Source organism: Baudoinia panamericana (genome assembly GCF_000338955.1).
Source record: "Baudoinia panamericana UAMH 10762 unplaced genomic scaffold BAUCOscaffold_9, whole genome shotgun sequence".
NCBI lineage: Eukaryota > Fungi > Ascomycota > Dothideomycetes > Mycosphaerellales > Teratosphaeriaceae > Baudoinia > Baudoinia panamericana.
The window spans coordinates 281,930-301,825 of NW_006911265.1; the positions used below are offsets into that span (position 1 = coordinate 281,930).

A 19,896-nucleotide genomic window follows, 5' to 3' on the forward strand; every position below is an offset into this window, starting at 1 on the left:
ATCACAACCCTGTGAGTGTTGCCTGATCAAGGCCGAGGCGGCGATGGGTGGTGTGGCATGCGCCGCGTGAGACGGGTGTTGCTGACGGTAGGGCTGATTTGCGAGCCGCTATCTCATCCTTCTAACGAGCGACATGGGGTGAGCGCGTCAAGGTACTGTCACTCGTAAGTCCCCCTATACACGATGGTATTCTTTGCGACGTGAATGTGTTGTGTTGTGTTGTGCGTATGTAATGCCCCCTCGCGGGACTGTGGGATTGTGCTTGTGCTTGTGCTTGTGCTTGGTAATGCACGAGTGTATGGGCCAGCGGTAGCGGGATTGTCGCCCAGGGCTAATGTGCGGGACCTTGAGATGCCGTACCCACCGACACACGCTAAAATTCCGAGATCTCACTCGAGCGAGTTAGGGCAGGGAACGATGCAAATACAATACAGAATAACAACCACCACAATATCTTGCATGTACTGTACTGTACTGTGGATATGTAAGGAAATGGTCACGGCTATGCAGAGACAACTCCGCCCCCTCAGCGCGGCAGCGAAGGATGTGGATGTGGATGGATGTGGGCGGATGTGCATTCGTCTGACTGAGCCATGCCCTTAATGCGAGGCCGTGCAAAGCAGGGGTTGTGGGCGGGTAACGGAAGCAACAGAAACATGCGGCCACGCCCGCGTCAAGCGCCGTTAGGATGCGCAAAATGCACATGCAAAGGCAAAGGAGAGACGGGCTTTTCGGATTTACCGTGCTGAACCATCAAACTCCGCCCGACGTGCAAATTGCTCGTATGGCTCAAATTCCATAGCCTCACGTGAAGGAGAACGACAGGTGTGTGGGCCACCACACCGAATAGTCTGCCGGTGGCCTTTCAATGCATCCCCCCTCGAACAAATGCCCAGGCTCAGCGCCGAGTACTTGGGCTAAGCTGACGGACTTTTGTGTTCGATAGTCGCAACGACCCGCTGCTTGGGTCTTCGTAAGCAGGCCTTGGCAGCCCATAACGTTCCAAGATCAATCCATTGCTTCCCGTGACTGTGTCTCTAGCGTGTCGCTGACATAAGGCGGAAAGCGCGCCGCGACGCGACTCGCATATAGTAAATGCATGTGGTTCTCCGCGTGCAAGCTTGCTGTATCGATGAACGGACGCATTCGAGAGGACCACTGTATGGGATGAGGAAGGCGCAGGGCAGGGCTATAACAGACTTCTTCAAACCATTCATCGTCCCCAAAGAGCGTGTGCCGCGGGGTAGCAGCGAAGAAGATGAGATCATTGTTGCACCTCTCCGCAAGCGACATGTACAGTCTGCGCCGAAGCAGTGTTCACCCTCACCCTCAAAGCATGTCTCATCTCCACAGCGGCAGCACGCACTTCCGCCCGGCAAACGGAGGACCCCGCAACAGACGTCCATATTGCCACCAACACGTGAATCAAGCTTGAGCAGCGTCCCTTCAACCGGAAAGTCTAGGAAGGCGCGAGCCCGGTCGCACCTTCCCTCTTTGCATTTGCACGATGCCAACGACCATGACTCCCTCTTCCACTCCAGCCCGACACCCTCCATCCGCCGCACCATGAGCGCCGTCGAGATACCCTCAGCATCACCCAAGCGCAGAGCCTCACCTCCACCTCCACCACCACTTACCCAAAGCACTCAACACACTTCTGCCGCTCCAGCACCTACAAAAGCACCCTCACCCACCCCTCCCGCGCCCTCCGCCTCCTTCACCTCCACAATCTCCACCCTCACCAGCGTACCCCCCAGCACCCAATCCTCCAGCCGCCGCGTCATCAAAGCCGGCCTCCAAGCCGTCACCAACTCCGACTCCGGCACCGACTCCAGCAACGATGATGACGACGACGATGATCTCGCCGACATGAGCATACTTCTCCCCGCGCGAAAGAGGCTCAAGATGACCCCTCCGACAGGCGTAGGTGCCGACCATGCGATTGACGTGCCAGATACCGTCGTCAACGTCAAAACGGGGGGAAAGAGGAAGTGCGTGAGGTTGTTGGATCAGGGTGGAAATAGCAATACTCCACGTACTTGTCTGTCCACCCCGCCGCGGACAATGGACTACAAGCACAGTCTGGCGCATATGGTGCGCGAGCAGAAGAAGCGGGCGCAGTTGGATGCGAGGGTTGAGCGGGCGGAGGCCGCTGTTGCGGCTGCTGAGAAAGAACGGCAGGACAGGATCGCTGCGGAGGGTGGTAAGGATGTGGAATCGAGAGGGCTGGCGATGACGGACGATGCGGAGGGAGGGGAGAGGATGATGCAGGCTATGGCTCGCACGGAGGCGTGGAGGGATGAGACGAGGTTCCATTTCTTCACCGACCCTGGGGTAAGGGTGACGGATGAGCCGTTCCCGATCGCGGCGCTGCCGGATGCGCCATGGGTGGGGTTGTTGAGGGATGACAGGGCGAGGAGGCAGGCGTGTCTGACTGGATTTGTCGCGGATGTTGCTGCGAAAGGCGTGCTGCCGGGGAAAGTTGTTCGGTGGTTCATTCATCAGCTGGTGCATGAATCGAGGGAGGAGCTTTGTGAAGCTTACCTTGGGATTATCGAGGGTGATGCAGCATCTGGGAGGTCAACGGCAGGCGAAGTTGCGGATCTGAGGGAGTTGTTTCGTATCACCTCGATTGGCCAAGCTCGCCTCGCACAGCACGACACGGGCGCGTCTACACCTGCTTTGCGTGGACCACGACCAGCGAAGGATCTACCCCCCGGCCTACGCCACGCCATCCGCGCCGTGCAACTCACCAACCCGTCTCCTTCATCATTCACGGACCTAGCACTCCTAAACATCGACCACCACGTCACGAAAACCATACACCTCCGCTTAGCTATCGCGGGCGCCATCGGGAGTCTCCTCGAAGAGTCCACCAACGATAGCGCTTACATGGCCTCAATCGTCGCGCATGCGATACAATGCTTAGACGGGTTGACCCGCTTACTCCAATGCCGCTTCATCACCTCCTTACCCGCCACCACAACGACGGCGCGGGAGGTGAGGAGGAAGTTGGCGTTGTGGTGTGTCACTAAGTGGGATAAGCACAAGAAACAGAAGGAGAAGGAGGAGTTGAATTGTGCGCATCCCATTTGGGCCAAACGCATACTGAAGACGCTGCAAAACGACCCGGACTTTCTAATCTCGGAGTCAACAAATTACGCCCTCCTGCACTCCCTGACGGAAGTCCTAGATATCGCTATAGACGCCGGCTTCACGTCTTCCACCACCCCACCGCCATCCAAGCTCTCATTGCAATCCGACTCGGCACTGCCACCGGTGTCGGCAGCGTTAGCACCCTCTACACCCTCAACCCGATGCGCCCCATCCAATGCCAATGGAGAAATAGAAGTATCCTTCAATCGGCAAATCGACGCCATAACCACCGCCCTCAGGTCCCTCGCTGCCCGGATCAAAGACGCGGGCGCCACGCATTTGGCGCGGACGGAGTGTAAGGCGGCGATTGAGCGGGTGGTCATTCGATTGGAGTGTTGTGTTAGGACGAAATTAAAGGTGAGGAGGGGGGTTTTCGCTGGTGGGAGGGAGAGGGAGAGGGAGAAGGGGGCGATGGAGGGGTTTGTTCGGCATCTTGGTAAGGGTGATCTGGATGCGGTCGGGGAGGGGGTGAATGTCATAGACGAGGGTAAACTCGCGGGGGAGGGCGAGGAGGTCGTTGCAGCGGAGGATGACGACGTAGATGCACGGCCGAGTCGAGTCTTCCATGCCGGAGATGATGGGTCAGCGGGTGTGGTGGAAGGCGCTGCGCCGTATGAAGGCGATGTGCCGAACGACATGGCAAACGAAACGGTGACGGGTCAGGTGCGTGTACAGTCACCAAAGGCATCCGGGAGTCAACTGGACGACGACGTGCGGCTGTAGCATGGAGGCTCGTAAAGCTCGTACGCTTGGCTGTACTCTAGATAGCTTCTCCCGCCGCAACAAACTCCCGCGCAGGTGCAAACAAAATCCCATATCTACAAATGCCCAGCTTCCACAAGCTGCGCGCAACAGTACGCTCACGTGCAAACTGAACAGAATGCGAAGAGGACAGACACCAAAGGACGCTCGATCGATTGGTTGGGTTGGAGTGGTTGGTGGGTTAGTCCTTGAACTTGCGATTCTTGTTCTCGCCAAACAGCGTCGTTCGGACGCTGGGTAAGGCGTCGGTTTCGAGCAGTTTGAGGCGCTCGTCAAAGGTGTTGTTGATGTCGATTTTGCCGGTGCCGTTTAGGATTGAGACGCCGCCGGCTCTGCAGTCATGTTAGTCAGTGATCCAACCCACCACCCATCGTGGCAGCTGAAAAGAGGAAAGATATTGGGGGGAATTCCATACGAATCCTCCGGCAACCGCTCCTTCTCATCAATCACAACCTCCACCTCCCTCCCGCCCATCTTCTCCTTGTACTCCCCCCTCGCCGCCTCCACCGCCTTGCCCACAACCTCCACATCCTGCTTCCGACACCTCACCACCACTTTCTTCTCATTCAGCGCGTACAAGCCCTCCAACACCAATCCCTTCAGCACCCCTTCCTCCTTCGCCTGCTTCCCCTCCTTCAACTTCTTCCCCGCTTGCTCGAAAAGGTCATTCAACATCTCCTGCTTCGCCCCGAGCACCCGCAGCCGGACTTTGTTGGCGAGAGTGGATTTGGCAATCTGCTGCGACATGCCGGCCTGGGTGTGGCGCTTGGCGTAGTCGGCGTCGATGCGCGAGGTTTCCGTGCGCACGAGTTTGGACTTTTCGATGGAGAATTCCTCGTCGGCTTTGAGGTGGATCTCGCGCGCTTTCTCCAGCGCTTCTTGTCGGATGAAGGCCGTCATCTTGCGCAGTTCGGTCGCGACTTGGTCGTCGGTCATGCTGTGGGGTTGGGACATGGTTGCGGTGGTGGTGGGGGAGGGTGTTTGGGAGTAGGCAGATGTGGAGGTGGGTGGAGGGGTTGTGGTGGGAGTCACTGGGGGTCAATGGGAGTGGAGTAGTTAGCTGTTGTACCGGAGTTGCGTTGAAGCTCGGCCTGAGAGCTTGCCTTTTCCCGCCAGTGACGCAAGCTGGCCCGAGCGCAGAGCGATATCAGCAGTATCAGGCCCGTACATCTACAGATGTCATGACTACGGAGCGTGACTACAAAGCATGACTGTTTGGAACTCACATTCTTTGCCAAGACGACGACAGACTTGTTATTGGACTACCAAGAAGTAAACACTGAAAATACTGATTCATGGCCCTATGTACGAATAATTAACACCATGTTACACAACGACTCTGCCAACTGTGCCGCACATAAGCTGTCATCTTGCATATGAGAGGCGTTTCAGTCGGATAAGGTGACCATGATGGCTATGATGTCCCTTTTCGACAACACCACAATGTCCGAGATGGCTTCCTCCCAAATAGCGCAAGGCTTAGACCCCTAGGAGGTCCTTCTGCACCCTTTTGCCATGTAGTAGCCGGGCACTGCGATTAGTGCTGGCAACCGCATGGGTGACAATGTTCCACGATACCCTGTGGCGATCCAGAGTGTTTGGGTGATGAAAGCATGCGCAAGATCACCAGCAGAGTCATGCTGGCCTCCGTTGTTCCTCCGGTGTTACTATTACCGATAAGTTGTTGACGGTGGGAAAACTCCACTCATGGAGCTTGGACAAGGTTCGTTCTGCACTACATTTCGTAGAGCTCAGCCAACCTTGCATAGCGGGTGACCCGCACTCACTGTCTTCTTATCATCGTTACCTTTGGCAATGGTTCTAGAGTGATTGTATACTGTCGTTAAGATGACAGCGCCGATGCGCAGAGATTTGGCAATGATCTTGACACTGAGACTGTCTGCCATTGCCAGCTATTGCTTTGAGATGGCAGTCTTCAGCGCAGTCGAACTCATGCATGCTAAGCAAGATCTTCAAGGGGCTGTCCTGCGAGAATGCCTGGAATCGACGTGGCGCGAAGCACGGTCACACAGCGACAGCGCGCTCCTCTGCTTGTGTAGAGACTGCATAATACACCTCGTAGCGTGCACAAGTCCGATTCCTATCAAGTAACATGCGTGTCCACATGGCGGCTAACAGCAACTTCATCTCCTTCAAAGTTGCCACATATCGGACATGTAGCGGTTACGGATTGCGACACGGTGGCTCCCCCATCGTCACTGTCTGGAAAATAGGCAGCCAGCGACCTGGCTGGGGGTTCAGATGGAAATTCAGCGTCGAGAACCCTAGCGTCCTTCTCCATACGCAATATACGCGGTGGACGACCAGAAACATCGCCGTGCACGGAACGATATGGGTCCGGCTCTAAGTGCTCTAAGGCGTGATTGAGTCTTTCGCCCATCGGTGTGAGACCATGAGAGTTGACCACTTGTGCAGCGTTGGCCATCCGTTGCACCCTGCCTATGCGACCATCTTGGAGACGCACTTTGATTCCTCGTGGGTGGTTTCCACGTGTGAGAAGATCCTGTACTACACCTTGAACTTCACGCCCGGTGGGCTGATCTGCCTTTAGTACGATCGAGACTGCGGCGCCCCGTACCACTTGCGCAACGCTTGGTACATTCCCAAAGGCGGATTGCGATCCCTGGCCGGCGCTGGCTCGGACATTGTTGTCGCGCGGTGGCCGCGGCTGACGGTTGCGAGGCCGATTCATGGAGTGCACTCGTCGCAAAACCGCTCTCATATAAATGCTTGGCCACCAGTTGGGGTTACTCTGCTCGACGTGGTAACATTGTGCGTTCTTTTATCCATATATACAGTATGCAGTAAGTTGATCATGACTCGGGCACGGTCCGTGCCGTTTGCGCATGACTCTTTCCAAATTCACTGCCTCTACGCCATGCTACGCAATCCTCACGAGACACTTCTCCATCCTAACAAAATCGACATCTTCCGGTGGGCGGTCAGAGTCTGACCAACGGCGCGCAATAGTCGGCTATTGCCATGGCGGAGGTTATGAGGTCGGCTGTGCGCCTACCATCTCCGCAGCCTGGCGATGCAGCGCTTGCTGCGGAAATACCAGAGAGTCCGCCGCCACGGAAACGCATGCAGACGTCCCGGTCACCGACACCACGCCGACGATCATACTCACGATCTCCACCACGCCGTAATGGACCTCTCCCGCGCGACGTAGATCGGTCACGTGCCGTGGAGCGGCAACGACAGTTGGAGATGCGACAGCGCCAGGAAGCCGAGCCTACGAAGCCACTTACTGAGGCGGAAAAGCAGGCGGCGGCGAAGACGGAGTATGAAAAGCTGCTCACTATGCGGTCCGGCGGGACATACATACCACCCGCCAGGCTCAAGGCTCTGCAGGCGCAAATCACGGACAAGACGTCGAAGGAGTACCAGCGTATGGCATGGGAGGCGCTGAAGAAGAGCATCCACGGTCTAATCAACAAGGTCAACGTCAGCAACGTAAAAGACATTGTGCCGGAACTGTTCAACGAGAATTTGATCCGTGGTCGAGGGTTGTTCTGCAGGAGCATAATGAAGGCGCAGGCAGCAAGCTTGCCGTTTACGCCAATCTTGGCTGCAATGGTCGCGATCGTTAACACGAAGCTACCGCAAGTTGGCGAGCTACTTATTCATCGCTTGATCATACAGTTCCGGAAGGCGTACAAACGCAATGACAAGAGCGTCTGTCATTCAGCGACGACATTCATTGCGCACTTGATCAACCAGCAAGTTGCGCATGAGATGTTGGCAGCCCAGATACTACTTCTGCTATTGCACAAGCCAACAGACGACAGCGTGGAGATTGCGGTAGGCTTGATGAAGGAGGTTGGCCAACACATTGAAGAAATGAACTCGCAAATTGCACTTGCGGTGTACGATCAGTTCAGGAGCATTCTGCATGAAGCCGACATCGACAAGCGTGTGCAGTACATGATTGAAGTGCTGTTTCAGATCCGGAAGGACAAGTACAAGGACCATCAGGCGGTCAAGGAGGAGCTTGACTTGGTAGAAGAGGAAGACCAAATCACTCACAGACCCGGTTTGGACGACCATTTGGGTACCGAGGACGGCCTAAATGTCTTCAAGTTCGATCCGGAATATGAGGCGAACGAGGAGGCGTACAAGAAGCTCAAAGCGGAGATTCTGGGTGAAGCCTCTGGCAGCGAAGACGAAGGGGATGATGATGCGGAAGAGGAGAGCAGCGATGAAGAGAACGAAGCGGAGAAGGTGATGGAGATTAAGGACCAATCGAATACGGACCTTGTCAACCTGCGACGTTCAATCTACCTGACGATCATGTCTTCCGGCGGGTTCGAAGAAGCTTGCCACAAGCTGATGCGTATCAATCTCCCATCTGGCCGTGAGGAAGAGCTTCCCAGCATGATCATCGAGTGTTGCTCCCAAGAGCGAACATACAACAAATTCTTTGGCCTGATTGGGGAGCGCTTCAGCAAGCTTAATCGAATGTGGAAAGACTTATTCGAGCAGATGTTTGCAAAGTATTACGACACAATTCATCGATACGAGACGAATCGGTTGCGGATTATCGCCCAATTCTTCGGTCATCTTTTGACAACCGACGCTATCAGCTGGCAGATTTTAAACGTCGTTCACCTCAACGAAGAAGACACAACATCCTCATCTCGCATCTTCATAAAGATATTGATCGAGGATCTTGCGCAAGGCTTGGGCATGAAGTCGCTGGTCGCCAAGCTCACGAGCGAAGAGCTGCAAGCCGCACTCGCTGGCATGTTTCCGACGGACAACCCGAAGGATACTCGCTTCAGCATCAACTTCTTCACTGCGATCGGCATGGGTCAGCTTACCGAAGGCATGCGTGAGTGGCTCAGGAATATGCCGAAGCCGGCACCTGCACCACTACCGGCCAGAAGTCTGAGTCCAAGCGACAGGGCCAGGAGTGAGAGCGTTTCAAGCTATAGTAGCTACAGCAGCTACTCGTCTCGTGACTCCAGGAGCCCAACCAGGTCCAGGTCGCTTGACAAGAGCCGCAACCAAGCTGACAGTATCTCACGTTCGCCAAACCTGCCCAGACGTCGAGTACGCAGTCCGTCCTATGACTCGCGCTCGCGCACTCCGCCGCGTAGGCGGGCGACAAGTCCACCGTATAAATCTCGCTCACCACCGATCAGGAGGGACAGGAAGAACAGCTATAGCGACATTTCGCGCTCTCGTTCGCCATCTCGCCGGACCGCCAGGTATTCCGCATCCCGCTCACCTCCGCCCAAGCGCACCTCCAATGGCAAGCGCCCTCTGTCCGGTTCACCTTCGCCACCGCGCCGTGACCGCGGCAGAATGCTCACACAATCGCCTTCTCCTCGACCCCGACGTACGAATGGGGTCCGAGACCGTTCGCCACCACCACATAAGCGAGCGCGCAGCCCATCTAGCTCGTATGACTCTCGCTCGCCTCCACCACGAACCAGAGCTGCGTCGCCGCCACCAAACAGGACCCGGGCTGTACGTGACGAACCGGCAAGGAAGCGAAGGAGAAACACGAGCAGTCCTGATGTTTCACGCTCGAGATCGCCACCATCGAGACGGCGGGAAGAGCCGCCGAAGCCGAATGGTAAGGGCCCCGCGCAAGATGTCAGGAGAGACACCGAAGAGGATCTGAGCCACATCCATCCGAGTCGAAGAGGCCTCATGGGTGGCGGCAGAGTTGGGCGGGCAAAGGCGAGCGACTTCATCTGAGCGGTTGTGAAAGACGCGGCGCCTACCCGTCCAGCTTGGGGATTACGCTACCGGCATGCAAGCACGTCTTGACAAATTCTACGAAGTCTTCAAAGCCTTTCGGCTCATTGATCCAATGATCTCCGTCTCCGTACGCTTTCCATTCCACCTTTATACCTAGAGCTTCGAGATTAACGTGCAGTTCCTCGCCATAACGCATCGCGATGATGGCATCATCATCACAATGCTCGAGCAAAGCGGGCGTGTGCAGTGCTTCTGTGGCCTGCGCATATTGTTCGAGAGTATAGGCCGGCAGTGGCAACCAGCCTGCAAACCCAACAAAGCCACCTAGCTGCCTGTTCAGACCAAGCAATGCGTAAACGGCCGTAGCGCAGCCTTGGCTTATGCCACCAAGGATGATATGCTGATAGCCAACTATGCGCGCTTCCTCATGGATGATAGAAACAATGCGGTTGGCTGACCCTAGTAGCGCACTGAGTTGCTCGTTCTCGTGCTCGTGAGGGTTGGCGGTCGAATACATGTCGAACCACTGGTGGAGACCGATTCCCATCTGCTCGGAGGGTAGAACGTTGGCTTCGGGGAAGACGACCTTGGTCTCCGGTAACAGCTGGTACAAGAACTGGCCATACGAATCTTGCGTTTCTAGGAACTCCCGAGCGAACTCTTCGGCGTTGCTGCCTGGTATTAATGGGCAAGAAGGTCAGCTATGCCGCGGGAAATGCGCTAGGACGAACTTTCGCTCCGCTTACCACGACCGTGCAGGAGGATGAGGGTAGAACGGTGGTTGCTATCATCCTGCGGTGCGAGGGAGAAGCAACCGCTCGAATGAAGCCATTGTATTTTGGACATGTAGTGCTGCTCGGTTGCCCGAGCTACAGAGCCTTGTAGTGCCAATTGACTAATTTACGTACGAACATATCAGGATTTGTTCGCGGGAGCGTATGCCTAATGCGTGGTTGTGTGAAATTAGAAATGAACTGATTGACTATCGCTCATGCTCCTCTGACTGCATGCGAGACCAAGGACGCCAGTGTAATCCGTCTTTCACGAAGTGTGTCCGCTTACAACGTGACACCGTAAGTCAGTATACTGTGGACACAATAGCAGTTTAGTTCCACGTGTATCCTCTGGACATTGTAGCCTCGCTGTGACTTCCGGATTCGCTTGACTTGGCTTGGCATCAATTCTTCGCCACCTTAGTTTCATCCATCACCCCGAGATAAGCGTGCGAGCTGATACCAACGCCACGACAATAAACCCCGCGGAGCACACCTACTCAAGATGCCGGCGACCGACTCTCCAGCCATCATCGTCGCCCGGTTCTTGAAAGCGAACAATTACACCGAAGTATGTCCCATGCGGTCTGAGCTTGTCCTCATGTCGCCGCTAATACCCATGCTAAGACGATCATATAGTCTTACGCTGCGTTCATCTCTGAGGCCGGCTTACCACCCGATGCCGGAGTTATCTCGAAGGGAGACTTGACGCTCGAGACGCTGTTGGAGGAGAAGAAGACGTTCGATGTGAGCGTCAGGTTTGAAAAACTTGGTGTGCACGATGGCGGCGAGAGGGGATGGAAAGTGCCTGGTACAGACTTCTACACCCAGCATGGAATGTCGCGGTTGCAGAACTTACTGACTGCCAACAGCGCCCGAGACGGCAGCCATCGTTGATGATCTACCAAGCAGCTCCAACATTCTTAGTGTAGCAGTGCACAGTGTCAGGATGGCATCTCATCAAGAATCAATGGCGGTCATGTTTGTTACCACGGCCGACAGGAGACTTCATCTATTGGACGCAAAGACAAGGACCATCCAGACATCGCTTGTTGGCCTTCAGGATTCCCCGGTCTTGTCGGTATGCGTGTTTCGACACGAACATCTGCTCACGGCATCCATGTCTGGTCAACTGCTGGTTAGCGATCTGGACGGGAGGCCAACCGAGAGGCGCCGCGATCACTCAAAGTATATCGTGAGGATCGCAATGTACGATGAAAGCGACGAACCTCTCCTTGCAACGGCAGGATGGGACTGTAAGATTGTCATTTACAGACCAACTGTGTCTGACCGCGGTATGGTTCTCGGTGAGCCAATCGCAACGATCACGCTTCAGACCAAGCCGGAGGCTATAGCTCTCATTCAGCATCCGATTGCGAGGTTGCCGATCTTGCTGCTCAGCAGGACGGACTCAAGTTTCCTATACTATTACACCTGCGAGAGCGAGCCACGACTGCTCGGTAGACAGAATTTAGCACCACATAGCAATGCCTGGGTTGCATTTACGCCATCTGCACTTGCGCTTTGTCCGACTGACCCAACTTTGTTAGCAGTGGGTACCTCATCCGTACCGCACATGAAGTTGCTACTCGTACGCCTCCTAGTACCGCCGTACGATCAGCAGCCCTCAGACACGACCACGGCACCTCAATCGCTCAGGACATCGTTGCTGGATGACAGCCCAGCGACTGATACTCAAGCCTCGCAAGCCCGGGCCGCACTGGTCATCGCTGATCGCGAGGCAGCTGCTATCCAGATACACTGCACTACCATGGCGCCACAAACCGCTTACTCTACACCAGCCGTGGCTTGGAGACCGGATGGTAGCGGAGTATGGGTGAACGGTGATGATGGCGCAGTGCGTGGGATCGAGGCAAGTACGGGTAAGGTAATATCCACGTTGAAGGGGCATGAAGCAGGAAGTAAAGTGCGATGTTTGTGGGCAGGCAGCGTGAACGTAGAGGAGGTCATGCTGAGCGGCGGCTTTGATCAGAAGCTCGTCGCGTGGACTTCGCCGCGGGCCTGAAAGGCGTAGTTCTTGGTCCTAGTACTAGGTCCCGGAGGCGGTGAGTTCGGTAAAAGGCATTGGCATGGCAGTTAGCGATGCACTTCCGCCGAGACTCGACGGTGACTGCCCTGTCGAGTGCGGAACGCATCAATAGTCTTGAATAAGCGAGCCGGAGCCGCGTGACCACATGCCCTATGGTTGTGTCAGCAGTACGCGAAATCCACTAAAGTCTAGTTTTGCGTGGCAGGCCACGCGAGGTCGTATTTCCTTGGCTTGCAGTAAGGCCATCTTCTTGGCTGTCCCGTTTGAGCGTTGCGCCCACGCAACTCAGCCTTGTATTTTCGAACACCTCGTGTCGCGCGAAGAAAGTGGGATTGCTAAACAGCCGTCAGTCAACCGATTGGTTCGCGGTCGGTACAATCGATATGAGACATGCATAATGTACAGAGAAGTTGTGGAATCGAAGAAGCCTTGCAATACTTGGTACGCCGTTGGGGATGCCGAAGATCTTGACCAGTGGGGCCAAGAACTCGTAGTTCGGAGATTCATGGATGTCCAAATCGTGGCGTCACTTTTGCTGGCTGCGATATTGACGTGTCGCAATGGTCGACATCGCTGTCTCGATTACTACATTCGATGCGAACATTGCCGGTAACCGATCAACCGCGTGTGAACTGTTTGGGAGACGTTGGTTCTTAGCAGAACGACCTCTTGGCTCGAAGGCTTGGTACAAAGGCTAACATCTCTCCGAGGTGGCGAATTGCCCGATGGAGCAAATGGACGTCAATCTTCGATTCTTTCACGGGCTCGAACTTCTCGACGTAGGCGGCACTACGCACTTGGCAATAGAGCGAACGGCTTGGTACCACGGCAGTATATGCAGACAACAAACTACCGTGAGTGAACTGCGTGCAATAGCGAGCGGCTGACGATCTTGGCGTCAGACTTCCGTGCCTCGCACAGAATGACGAAGATGTATCAGTCGATCGATCGGTAGTAGACTTTGCTCCCAGTTAATCACTTTCGGCCAATGAACGCTGTCAAAGCAGGTCGGCACCGAGAGAGTCCAGCCGCGTTTGTTCGCTGACAACGGGCGAGAGACTGTGTGCGAACCGGGCGGTCTGATCACGTCCATCTCAGCTGTGAGACGCCACGGTGAGCAGACGGGCTGACCGTGTTACGCCGTGCACGATCGTTCGTTTATGACAGTTTGTCTGAAGGGGACTTGAACTAGATGTCTTCTGTGACCAGCAGCAGCAGAGCAGTAGCAACGCAGCATCGCTACTGAATGAGGCTCAGGGCGGACCGGTCTAGACCCACAACAGACACTGTCCCTCTCAGGGTGAGGATCTAACAGCGCCCGTTTCGCTACCATGACGGTGAAATCAGCGACGATGAAGCTAGAACGGGGCTACAAAGCTTGTCGCGCCCATCTCGTCGGCGTCACCATCTCGGTAGCTGCCTGTGACTTCCCCCGTTGGAGTCTTGTTCAGCACAGACACACGCCTTGGATCGGACACTCGGTCGCTTGCCACCCGCGTACTGTCGAGGTGCGAGACTAGTCGCTCACGCATTCCGGTAAGGTACAACAAAGGTCGAAGACGCAGATTCGCAGGTTGCGATACGGTGCTGCGAACAATTGTACAGTATTGCGCAGCAGGTCGCGTGCTCTTAGAATACATTCTGGCGTCTCTCAGCTGCGCGATGTGGCCTGTCAGCCAAGCAATTTCCTCTAGCTACAGCGGCTCTAACCGTTTTCGCGTGTTCCAAGCGCACTGGCTCGCACATGATCCCTGTCCGACTTTGCAGGTCTTAGCGTTCCATTTTCAGCGTCACCTCAGAAGGATGTGGACTAATGCGGGCTGACTACTGAGAGGCGGTGCGGTCTAGCGAAGAGCCCAGGAAAGCTCCGCCTTGCACAACTGTTTCCTCATTCATGCATAGAGCCGCAAGATACGGAGGCGCAACGCTTCCGAAGACCCGGATACGTCGCGGCTGACCTGGATGGCAAGTGCTGGCTGTGGCTCGCGCAGTCATGCTTCGTCCATGGCGCCATGGCCCACCCTGATATATCATTCCTTCGCGGATCAGACGGTGAATAGGAGCCGGTTTGTCCAGCCTGTAACCATCCAACTCTCGCTTGTTTCGGACCCTCAATTCATCATACATTGTCGTCTTCTTTTCAATCGCTGATCGAATACATTTCTGGGTGCTATATTGCTATACGCTCGCTAAACGTTTTCCATTCTTTTGCGTCTCTCGGTTTCTGGGTGTTTTCACGAGTTTAATATGGCATTCGCTTTAAACCTGCTGGCTCTTGGCCTGGCAGCATTCTCACAAGTCAGCGCACAACAAGGGCCATGGAGAGGAGCAGGACAGTCGGCTGGCAGTCCAGCATACAACTACATGTTCCAGATGCCGCTACCCATTGGTCCCGTCGCAGAACCGGAGTTGTATGTTCGATCTGATATTTGCGCTGCGATCTAGCTGACATACCGACAGGACGGTAAACGTCAATGGACGAACAGTACAATATTATTCAGTCACGATCGAGCCTTTCACACAACAAGTCTACCCTAATCTAGGACCAGCACATCTGACGGGCTACAATGGCACCGCACCTGGCCCGACCTTCAAGATCCCCAGAGGCACCGAAACGATTATCCGTTACCTGAACCGAGGCGAACTGTCAGCAGCAGTCCATCTTCACGGTTCTTACACCCATTCAGTATGGGACGGCTGGGCAAGCGATGAGATGCAAGTGGGGCAGTGGAAGGATTACTACTACCCAAACTCCGAAACTGCACGACCGATTTGGTACCACGACCACGCTGATGGCCACACTGCAACTGATGCTTACTATGGCCAAGCTGGTGTCTACATCATCACCGACTCAGCAGAAGATGCCCTTGGCCTGCCGAGTGGCGACTACGACGTAGCGCTTGCGCTTAGCGACAAGAGGTATCAGTCCAATGGTGACCTTGCCTCGCCTAACGGCAACCCAATCAACTTCTTCGGTGACGTTATTCACGTTAACGACCAACCATGGCCGTACCTTGCAGTCGAACCGCGCAAGTACCGTCTGAGGTTCTTCGACATGTCGCTCAGTAGGCCATATGATCTTTACTTCGCGGACCCAAGCGGCAACTGGATCCCTTTCCAGGTTATTGGCTCCGACTCCGGTTTGTTCGGCGCTCCTGTCTCGACGAACAACCTCTTGATCGCAATGGGTGAGCGCTACGAGGTGGTTGTCGACTTCTCCAGCTACGCTGGCAAGAACATTACACTCGGCAACAACCTGCAACAGGGCCAGATCCAAGAATACGACAACACAAACAAAGTCATGCGATTCGTTGTCGGTAACCGCGTCAGTGATAGCAGCAACAATGGAGCCGTTCCGTCGGTGTTGAACGCCAACATTGAATGGCCAACACCACGTACGACTGTCGATCACACCTTCAACTTCCAGATGGGTGGCGACAGCGTTTGGACCATCAACGGCATCGATTTCTCCAACGTTAACAACCGTATCTTGGCAAAGCCGCAGCAGGGTTCGACACAACTTTGGGAACTCCGCCACACTGGTGGCCCGGCCGTGCATCCCGTTCATGTACACCTTGTCAACATGCAGATCATTAGCAGGACTGGCGGCTCGCGAGGCGTCCTGCCCTACGAGGCGGCGGGTTTGAAAGACGTCGTTCTGCTCGAACCTGGAGAGGTGGTACGCGTCCTTGCCTTCTTCGGACCCGAGAACGGCGTCTACATGTTCCATTGCCACAACTTGATTCACGAAGACAACACCATGATGGACGCTTTCAATGTCACTTACTTGCAAGCGCTCGGCTACAACCAAACCACTGACTTCGCGGATCCAATGAACCCGCAGTTTGCAGCGCAAGACTATAGCGACGCAGCTTTTGCGCCAGCTGCCGTGAGCAGCGCCGTGGTATCCCTTGCAAACCTTGGTGCCTACTCTGCATTCTCCGCCCTGGCTGCTGCAGAGACCGCGTATTACGCAACAGCGCAGTCCACCAATGCTATGGCGACTGCCGTGGCGAGCACCACTGCAGCCATTGTCAGTTCCGGCTACGGTTTCGCGACATCAACGGCGACGGCAAGCACAGCAGCGAGCCAAGTCGTTACACTCAGCACCGTAGGCAAGGCGGTGTCAAATACTGTCAGCACGAGCACGCCTAGTGTAACCTCGACGACTTCGACATCGAGCAAGACTTCATCAACGTCGTCCAAGACCACAACAACAACGCGACCAGGTGGTCCACCAGGACATCACCCTCGCATGTTCCAAGCGTAGAAGTCCTACGGCGCCGGTCGTTTTACGATTGCTTTGATTTGAGCGTTCACGTTGACTGCTGAAGCGTAGCATTGGGCGGCGTATACACCGCCAGATGCTCAGGCACGGCGAGCTGTTTTGTAGAGGCTAGGGCCATCACCACGGCGGATTTCGCCATAGTGGCAAGGAATGGTTGTGATGTTGTTTGAAATGTACATATTTCGTATTCAAACGATTACTGTCCGTACGTCGAACGAAACTGCTGTATCATAGACTGAAACTGAACATCGGGCCTCTCAAGGCTGCCTAAATCAGCGGAGCAGTCGAGGACACGCGCAGTAATCATCGAGCTGGCTGAACCCCATTCAAGTGCCGTCTGCACCTCTCCGTGACCGAACAAGCAGGTCACGGTTAACAACAACCGGTGCCCTCGGCCCAATTTGCAGGAACAATGTCGGCACCTTTCGCCGCCAGATGCTTGATATGCCGTTTCGCAGAGCCGCAGAAAAGCTTGTCGTGCTTGACGACCCACTCCGAGCACGTGAAGTGTCAACCCTAACTGCATCAAGCCCGCTCTCGGCTGTCAGACAGCGTTGGCTTGCGCCACTGTCTCAACCTCACTTCTTGGCGCTCCGATTGATAGTTACAGGCGGGAAAAATTACGCTTCACTCCGACACAAGTACTTCGAAAAAGTACATGCGGCTGGCGGCCGATGAGCATGGTTTGACGTACGATCGACGCTGGGTTTCCTCACTACGAAGCTTGTCGCTTGTAATTGTTTGCCTGCCATTTTTTCTGGTGATGACACGCGCGACCGGCCGCTTGTGGGGACGATCCATGGCTCACTGGCTGGTTTTATGACGCTCCACCCATGCTCCACCGTCGTAGATATGGAAGGCCCATGATCCACCAGTAACCCGGCCGTATCCCCAATCAATCCGACGGTTCGTGAAGACGGCACTATTGAGTATGGAGAGCACCCCAGTGATGCCTGCGGAGCACCACGGATTCCCCTCGCTATGTGGGGAGGATCATCAATGCACGTGGTGTAGTATGTATAAGCGTCGGTACTACACTGGAGCGTAGCGCTCATCCTTGTCGGTGTGGGAGTGTCGACTACACTTGAGTCTTTTGTTTCGCTGTCCTGTTTTCTCGTTCTCTACCCGCTTGCTCTCATAATCATTTCTCGACCAGCAGCCTGCAATTTATTCCATTTCCGAAGTAGAGTTCACCGGATATTGCAGGGTAAAGCACAGCATGGCAGAAAAGTACGAAGACGAGTCGGCGCGACATGACTTCGCTGCCGCTCCAAATCTGGAAAGACTGGACACAGTCGAGCCGGCGAAAGAGGACAATCCCAATGGCTCAGATCTCGAACTTGGACCGCGAGCGACCTACATCCCCACTGGCGCCGCGGCTCACCTCTCACAAGAGCACCGAGACTATCTCATGCAACGCCATGGCACACTTGAACTTTCACCTTTACCCTCTGCAGATCCGGCTGACCCTTACAATTGGCCTGAGTGGAAGAAACTTGCCAATCTCATCTGTGTAGCCTTCCACGCCATGATGACAACCTTCATCGCCGCTGCCATTATCCCAGCCTACGAGAACATCAGCCTTGACCTTGGCGTCACCATTCAACAGGCCTCTTACCTGACCAGTCTCCAGATCGCAGTCCTAGGTTTTGCGCCACTCCTCTGGAAGCCTTTATCAAACCGCTATGGGCGCCGGCCAATCTGGCTCATTAGCACCATCGGTGCCCTCCTGTTCAACGTCGGCTGTGCGCTTAGCCACACGTACACTGCGATGTGCGTGTGCCGCGCTTTCTGCTCGTTTTTCATCAGCCCGGCTATTGCCATTGGCAGTGGTGTCGTGACGGAGACCTTTTTCAAGAGCCAGCGCGGCAACTACATGGGTATCTGGACGCTGATGGTGACCCTTGGCCCACCCGGGGGCCCGTTTATCATGGGCTTTGTGGCCCAACAGACGGGTAACTACAGGTGGATCTACTGGGTGATGGCCATAGTGAGAGGAACCTAGTACATCAGACTCCAAACGCTTGCTGACCCACAGATAGATCAACGGCGTCCAATTCATCGCTTACCTGTTCCTCGGACCAGAGACTCGCTACGTGCGCCAAGGTGTACATCATCAAGGCTCTGCGTTTAAACAAGAGTACTTGACGTTTGGCCGTCTGGACCCGAACCCTTTCAGCGCGTGGGAGTTTGTGCAGCCTTTCGTCCTGTTCAAGTATGCTTCCGTGTTCGTGCCGACAGTCGCTTACACCATCGTCTTCGGATTCTGCAGTGTTCTCTTGACGGTAGAGATCCCGCAGCTGTTCGTACCAAAGTTTGGCTTCAACGCACAAGAGATCGGTCTGCAATTTCTAGGCATCATCATTGGGTCGCTCATTGGCGAGCAACTCGGCGGCAGACTCAGCGATCTCTGGATGAACCGCCGCGCAAAGCAGATTGGCAAGAGGCCGCAGCCGGAGTACAGGTTGTGGCTGAGCTATGCCGGGTTCTTGCTGGCTATGGTGGGTTTGCTGGTTTTTGGTATCCGAGAAGAGCAGGCACCACAGGGCCATTGGAACGTCACGCCTATTGTAAGCGGCCCACTCACCATCTGACAAACACCAATACTGACAGAATTAAACAGGTTGGTATCGCCATCTCTGCAGTTGGGAACCAAATAGTTACAACCGTCCTCGTGACCTACGCCGTGGATTGCCACATCGAGCACGCGGCCTCAATCGGCGTATTCGTCAACGTAGTCAGGAGTACATGGGGTTTCATCGGACCATTCTGGTTCCCAGACATGCTTGCAAGTGTTAGAGGATCGGGCAGTGGTGGCATTATGGCTGGACTGATCTTTGTCGTGAGCTGGATCCCCACCATGGTGATTCAATGGCGGGGCCAGCGCTGGAGAGAGCATAAGGCAGCGGTCAGTGGGAAGGAGACCGAAGGGCAAGTCGCACCGCGGTAGTCAGCGCTCGTTGTATAGATGCGCCCAAGAAGGTTGCAAAGACAGTGTGGTGCATTGCCTTCCGGTGCTTCTCCAGTGAACCTCAGGCAATGTCCTTGATACATTGTAGGGTCGGTCGCTCCTCATTCAACAAACGGGCGTTCGTTGGTTATGACGACTGTTCCACAATGTCTTTTAAGGCTGG

At 55.0% G+C, this 19,896-nt stretch overlaps 10 protein-coding genes across 10 annotated transcripts; 6 read left to right on the forward strand and 4 right to left on the reverse strand.

Moving 5' to 3' along the window:
• The first annotated feature begins 98 nt into the window (after positions 1 to 98).
• BAUCODRAFT_548464 (uncharacterized protein) lies at positions 99 to 849 on the forward strand. Its single transcript, XM_007680121.1, has one exon. It carries the CDS (start codon positions 205 to 207, stop codon positions 601 to 603), a length of 399 nt encoding a protein of 132 aa, XP_007678311.1. The 5' UTR covers positions 99 to 204; the 3' UTR covers positions 604 to 849.
• A 717-nt stretch (positions 850 to 1,566) lies between these two features.
• BAUCODRAFT_124064 (uncharacterized protein) lies at positions 1,567 to 3,879 on the forward strand (the record flags this gene model as incomplete). The annotated part of the gene is made up of 1 exon (XM_007680122.1): positions 1,567 to 3,879. One exon carries the CDS (start codon positions 1,567 to 1,569, stop codon positions 3,877 to 3,879), a length of 2,313 nt encoding a protein of 770 aa, XP_007678312.1.
• Positions 3,880 to 4,099: 220 nt separating this feature from the next.
• BAUCODRAFT_149592 (uncharacterized protein) lies at positions 4,100 to 4,872 on the reverse strand (the record flags this gene model as incomplete). The annotated part of the gene is made up of 2 exons (XM_007680123.1): positions 4,100 to 4,250; positions 4,334 to 4,872. 2 exons carry the CDS (start codon positions 4,870 to 4,872, stop codon positions 4,100 to 4,102), a joined length of 690 nt encoding a protein of 229 aa, XP_007678313.1.
• Positions 4,873 to 6,022: 1,150 nt separating this feature from the next.
• Positions 6,023 to 6,631, reverse strand: BAUCODRAFT_124066 (uncharacterized protein; the record flags this gene model as incomplete). Its single annotated transcript, XM_007680124.1, has 1 exon — positions 6,023 to 6,631. The coding sequence occupies one exon, from the start codon at positions 6,629 to 6,631 to the stop codon at positions 6,023 to 6,025; it is 609 nt and encodes a 202-aa protein (XP_007678314.1).
• A 392-nt stretch (positions 6,632 to 7,023) lies between these two features.
• BAUCODRAFT_73366 (uncharacterized protein) lies at positions 7,024 to 8,826 on the forward strand (the record flags this gene model as incomplete). The annotated part of the gene is made up of 1 exon (XM_007679979.1): positions 7,024 to 8,826. A coding segment is annotated over one exon (1,803 nt), but the record flags the coding sequence as incomplete, so codon positions are not given.
• An 833-nt stretch (positions 8,827 to 9,659) lies between these two features.
• On the reverse strand, positions 9,660 to 10,594 carry BAUCODRAFT_548505 (uncharacterized protein). The gene is made up of 2 exons (XM_007680125.1): positions 10,398 to 10,594; positions 9,660 to 10,326 (listed from the first exon to the last, which is right to left on the reverse strand). The coding sequence occupies exons 1-2, from the start codon at positions 10,495 to 10,497 to the stop codon at positions 9,671 to 9,673; spliced, it is 756 nt and encodes a 251-aa protein (XP_007678315.1). The 5' UTR covers positions 10,498 to 10,594; the 3' UTR covers positions 9,660 to 9,670.
• Positions 10,595 to 10,929: 335 nt separating this feature from the next.
• Positions 10,930 to 12,674, forward strand: BAUCODRAFT_132353 (uncharacterized protein; the record flags this gene model as incomplete). Its single annotated transcript, XM_007680126.1, has 3 exons — positions 10,930 to 10,995; positions 11,064 to 11,235; positions 11,297 to 12,674. 3 exons carry the CDS (start codon positions 10,930 to 10,932, stop codon positions 12,448 to 12,450), a joined length of 1,392 nt encoding a protein of 463 aa, XP_007678316.1. The 3' UTR covers positions 12,451 to 12,674.
• A 786-nt stretch (positions 12,675 to 13,460) lies between these two features.
• BAUCODRAFT_548490 (uncharacterized protein) lies at positions 13,461 to 14,308 on the reverse strand. Its single transcript, XM_007680127.1, has one exon. The coding sequence runs from the start codon at positions 14,112 to 14,114 to the stop codon at positions 13,833 to 13,835; it is 282 nt and encodes a 93-aa protein (XP_007678317.1). The 5' UTR covers positions 14,115 to 14,308; the 3' UTR covers positions 13,461 to 13,832.
• A 197-nt stretch (positions 14,309 to 14,505) lies between these two features.
• On the forward strand, positions 14,506 to 17,081 carry BAUCODRAFT_35664 (uncharacterized protein). The gene is made up of 2 exons (XM_007679817.1): positions 14,506 to 14,885; positions 14,935 to 17,081. Exons 1-2 carry the CDS (start codon positions 14,722 to 14,724, stop codon positions 16,742 to 16,744), a joined length of 1,974 nt encoding a protein of 657 aa, XP_007678007.1. The 5' UTR covers positions 14,506 to 14,721; the 3' UTR covers positions 16,745 to 17,081.
• A 575-nt stretch (positions 17,082 to 17,656) lies between these two features.
• BAUCODRAFT_35666 (uncharacterized protein) lies at positions 17,657 to 19,851 on the forward strand. Its single transcript, XM_007679818.1, has 3 exons — positions 17,657 to 18,752; positions 18,805 to 19,332; positions 19,386 to 19,851. The coding sequence occupies exons 1-3, from the start codon at positions 17,982 to 17,984 to the stop codon at positions 19,710 to 19,712; spliced, it is 1,626 nt and encodes a 541-aa protein (XP_007678008.1). The 5' UTR covers positions 17,657 to 17,981; the 3' UTR covers positions 19,713 to 19,851.
• Positions 19,852 to 19,896: the final 45 nt, after the last annotated feature.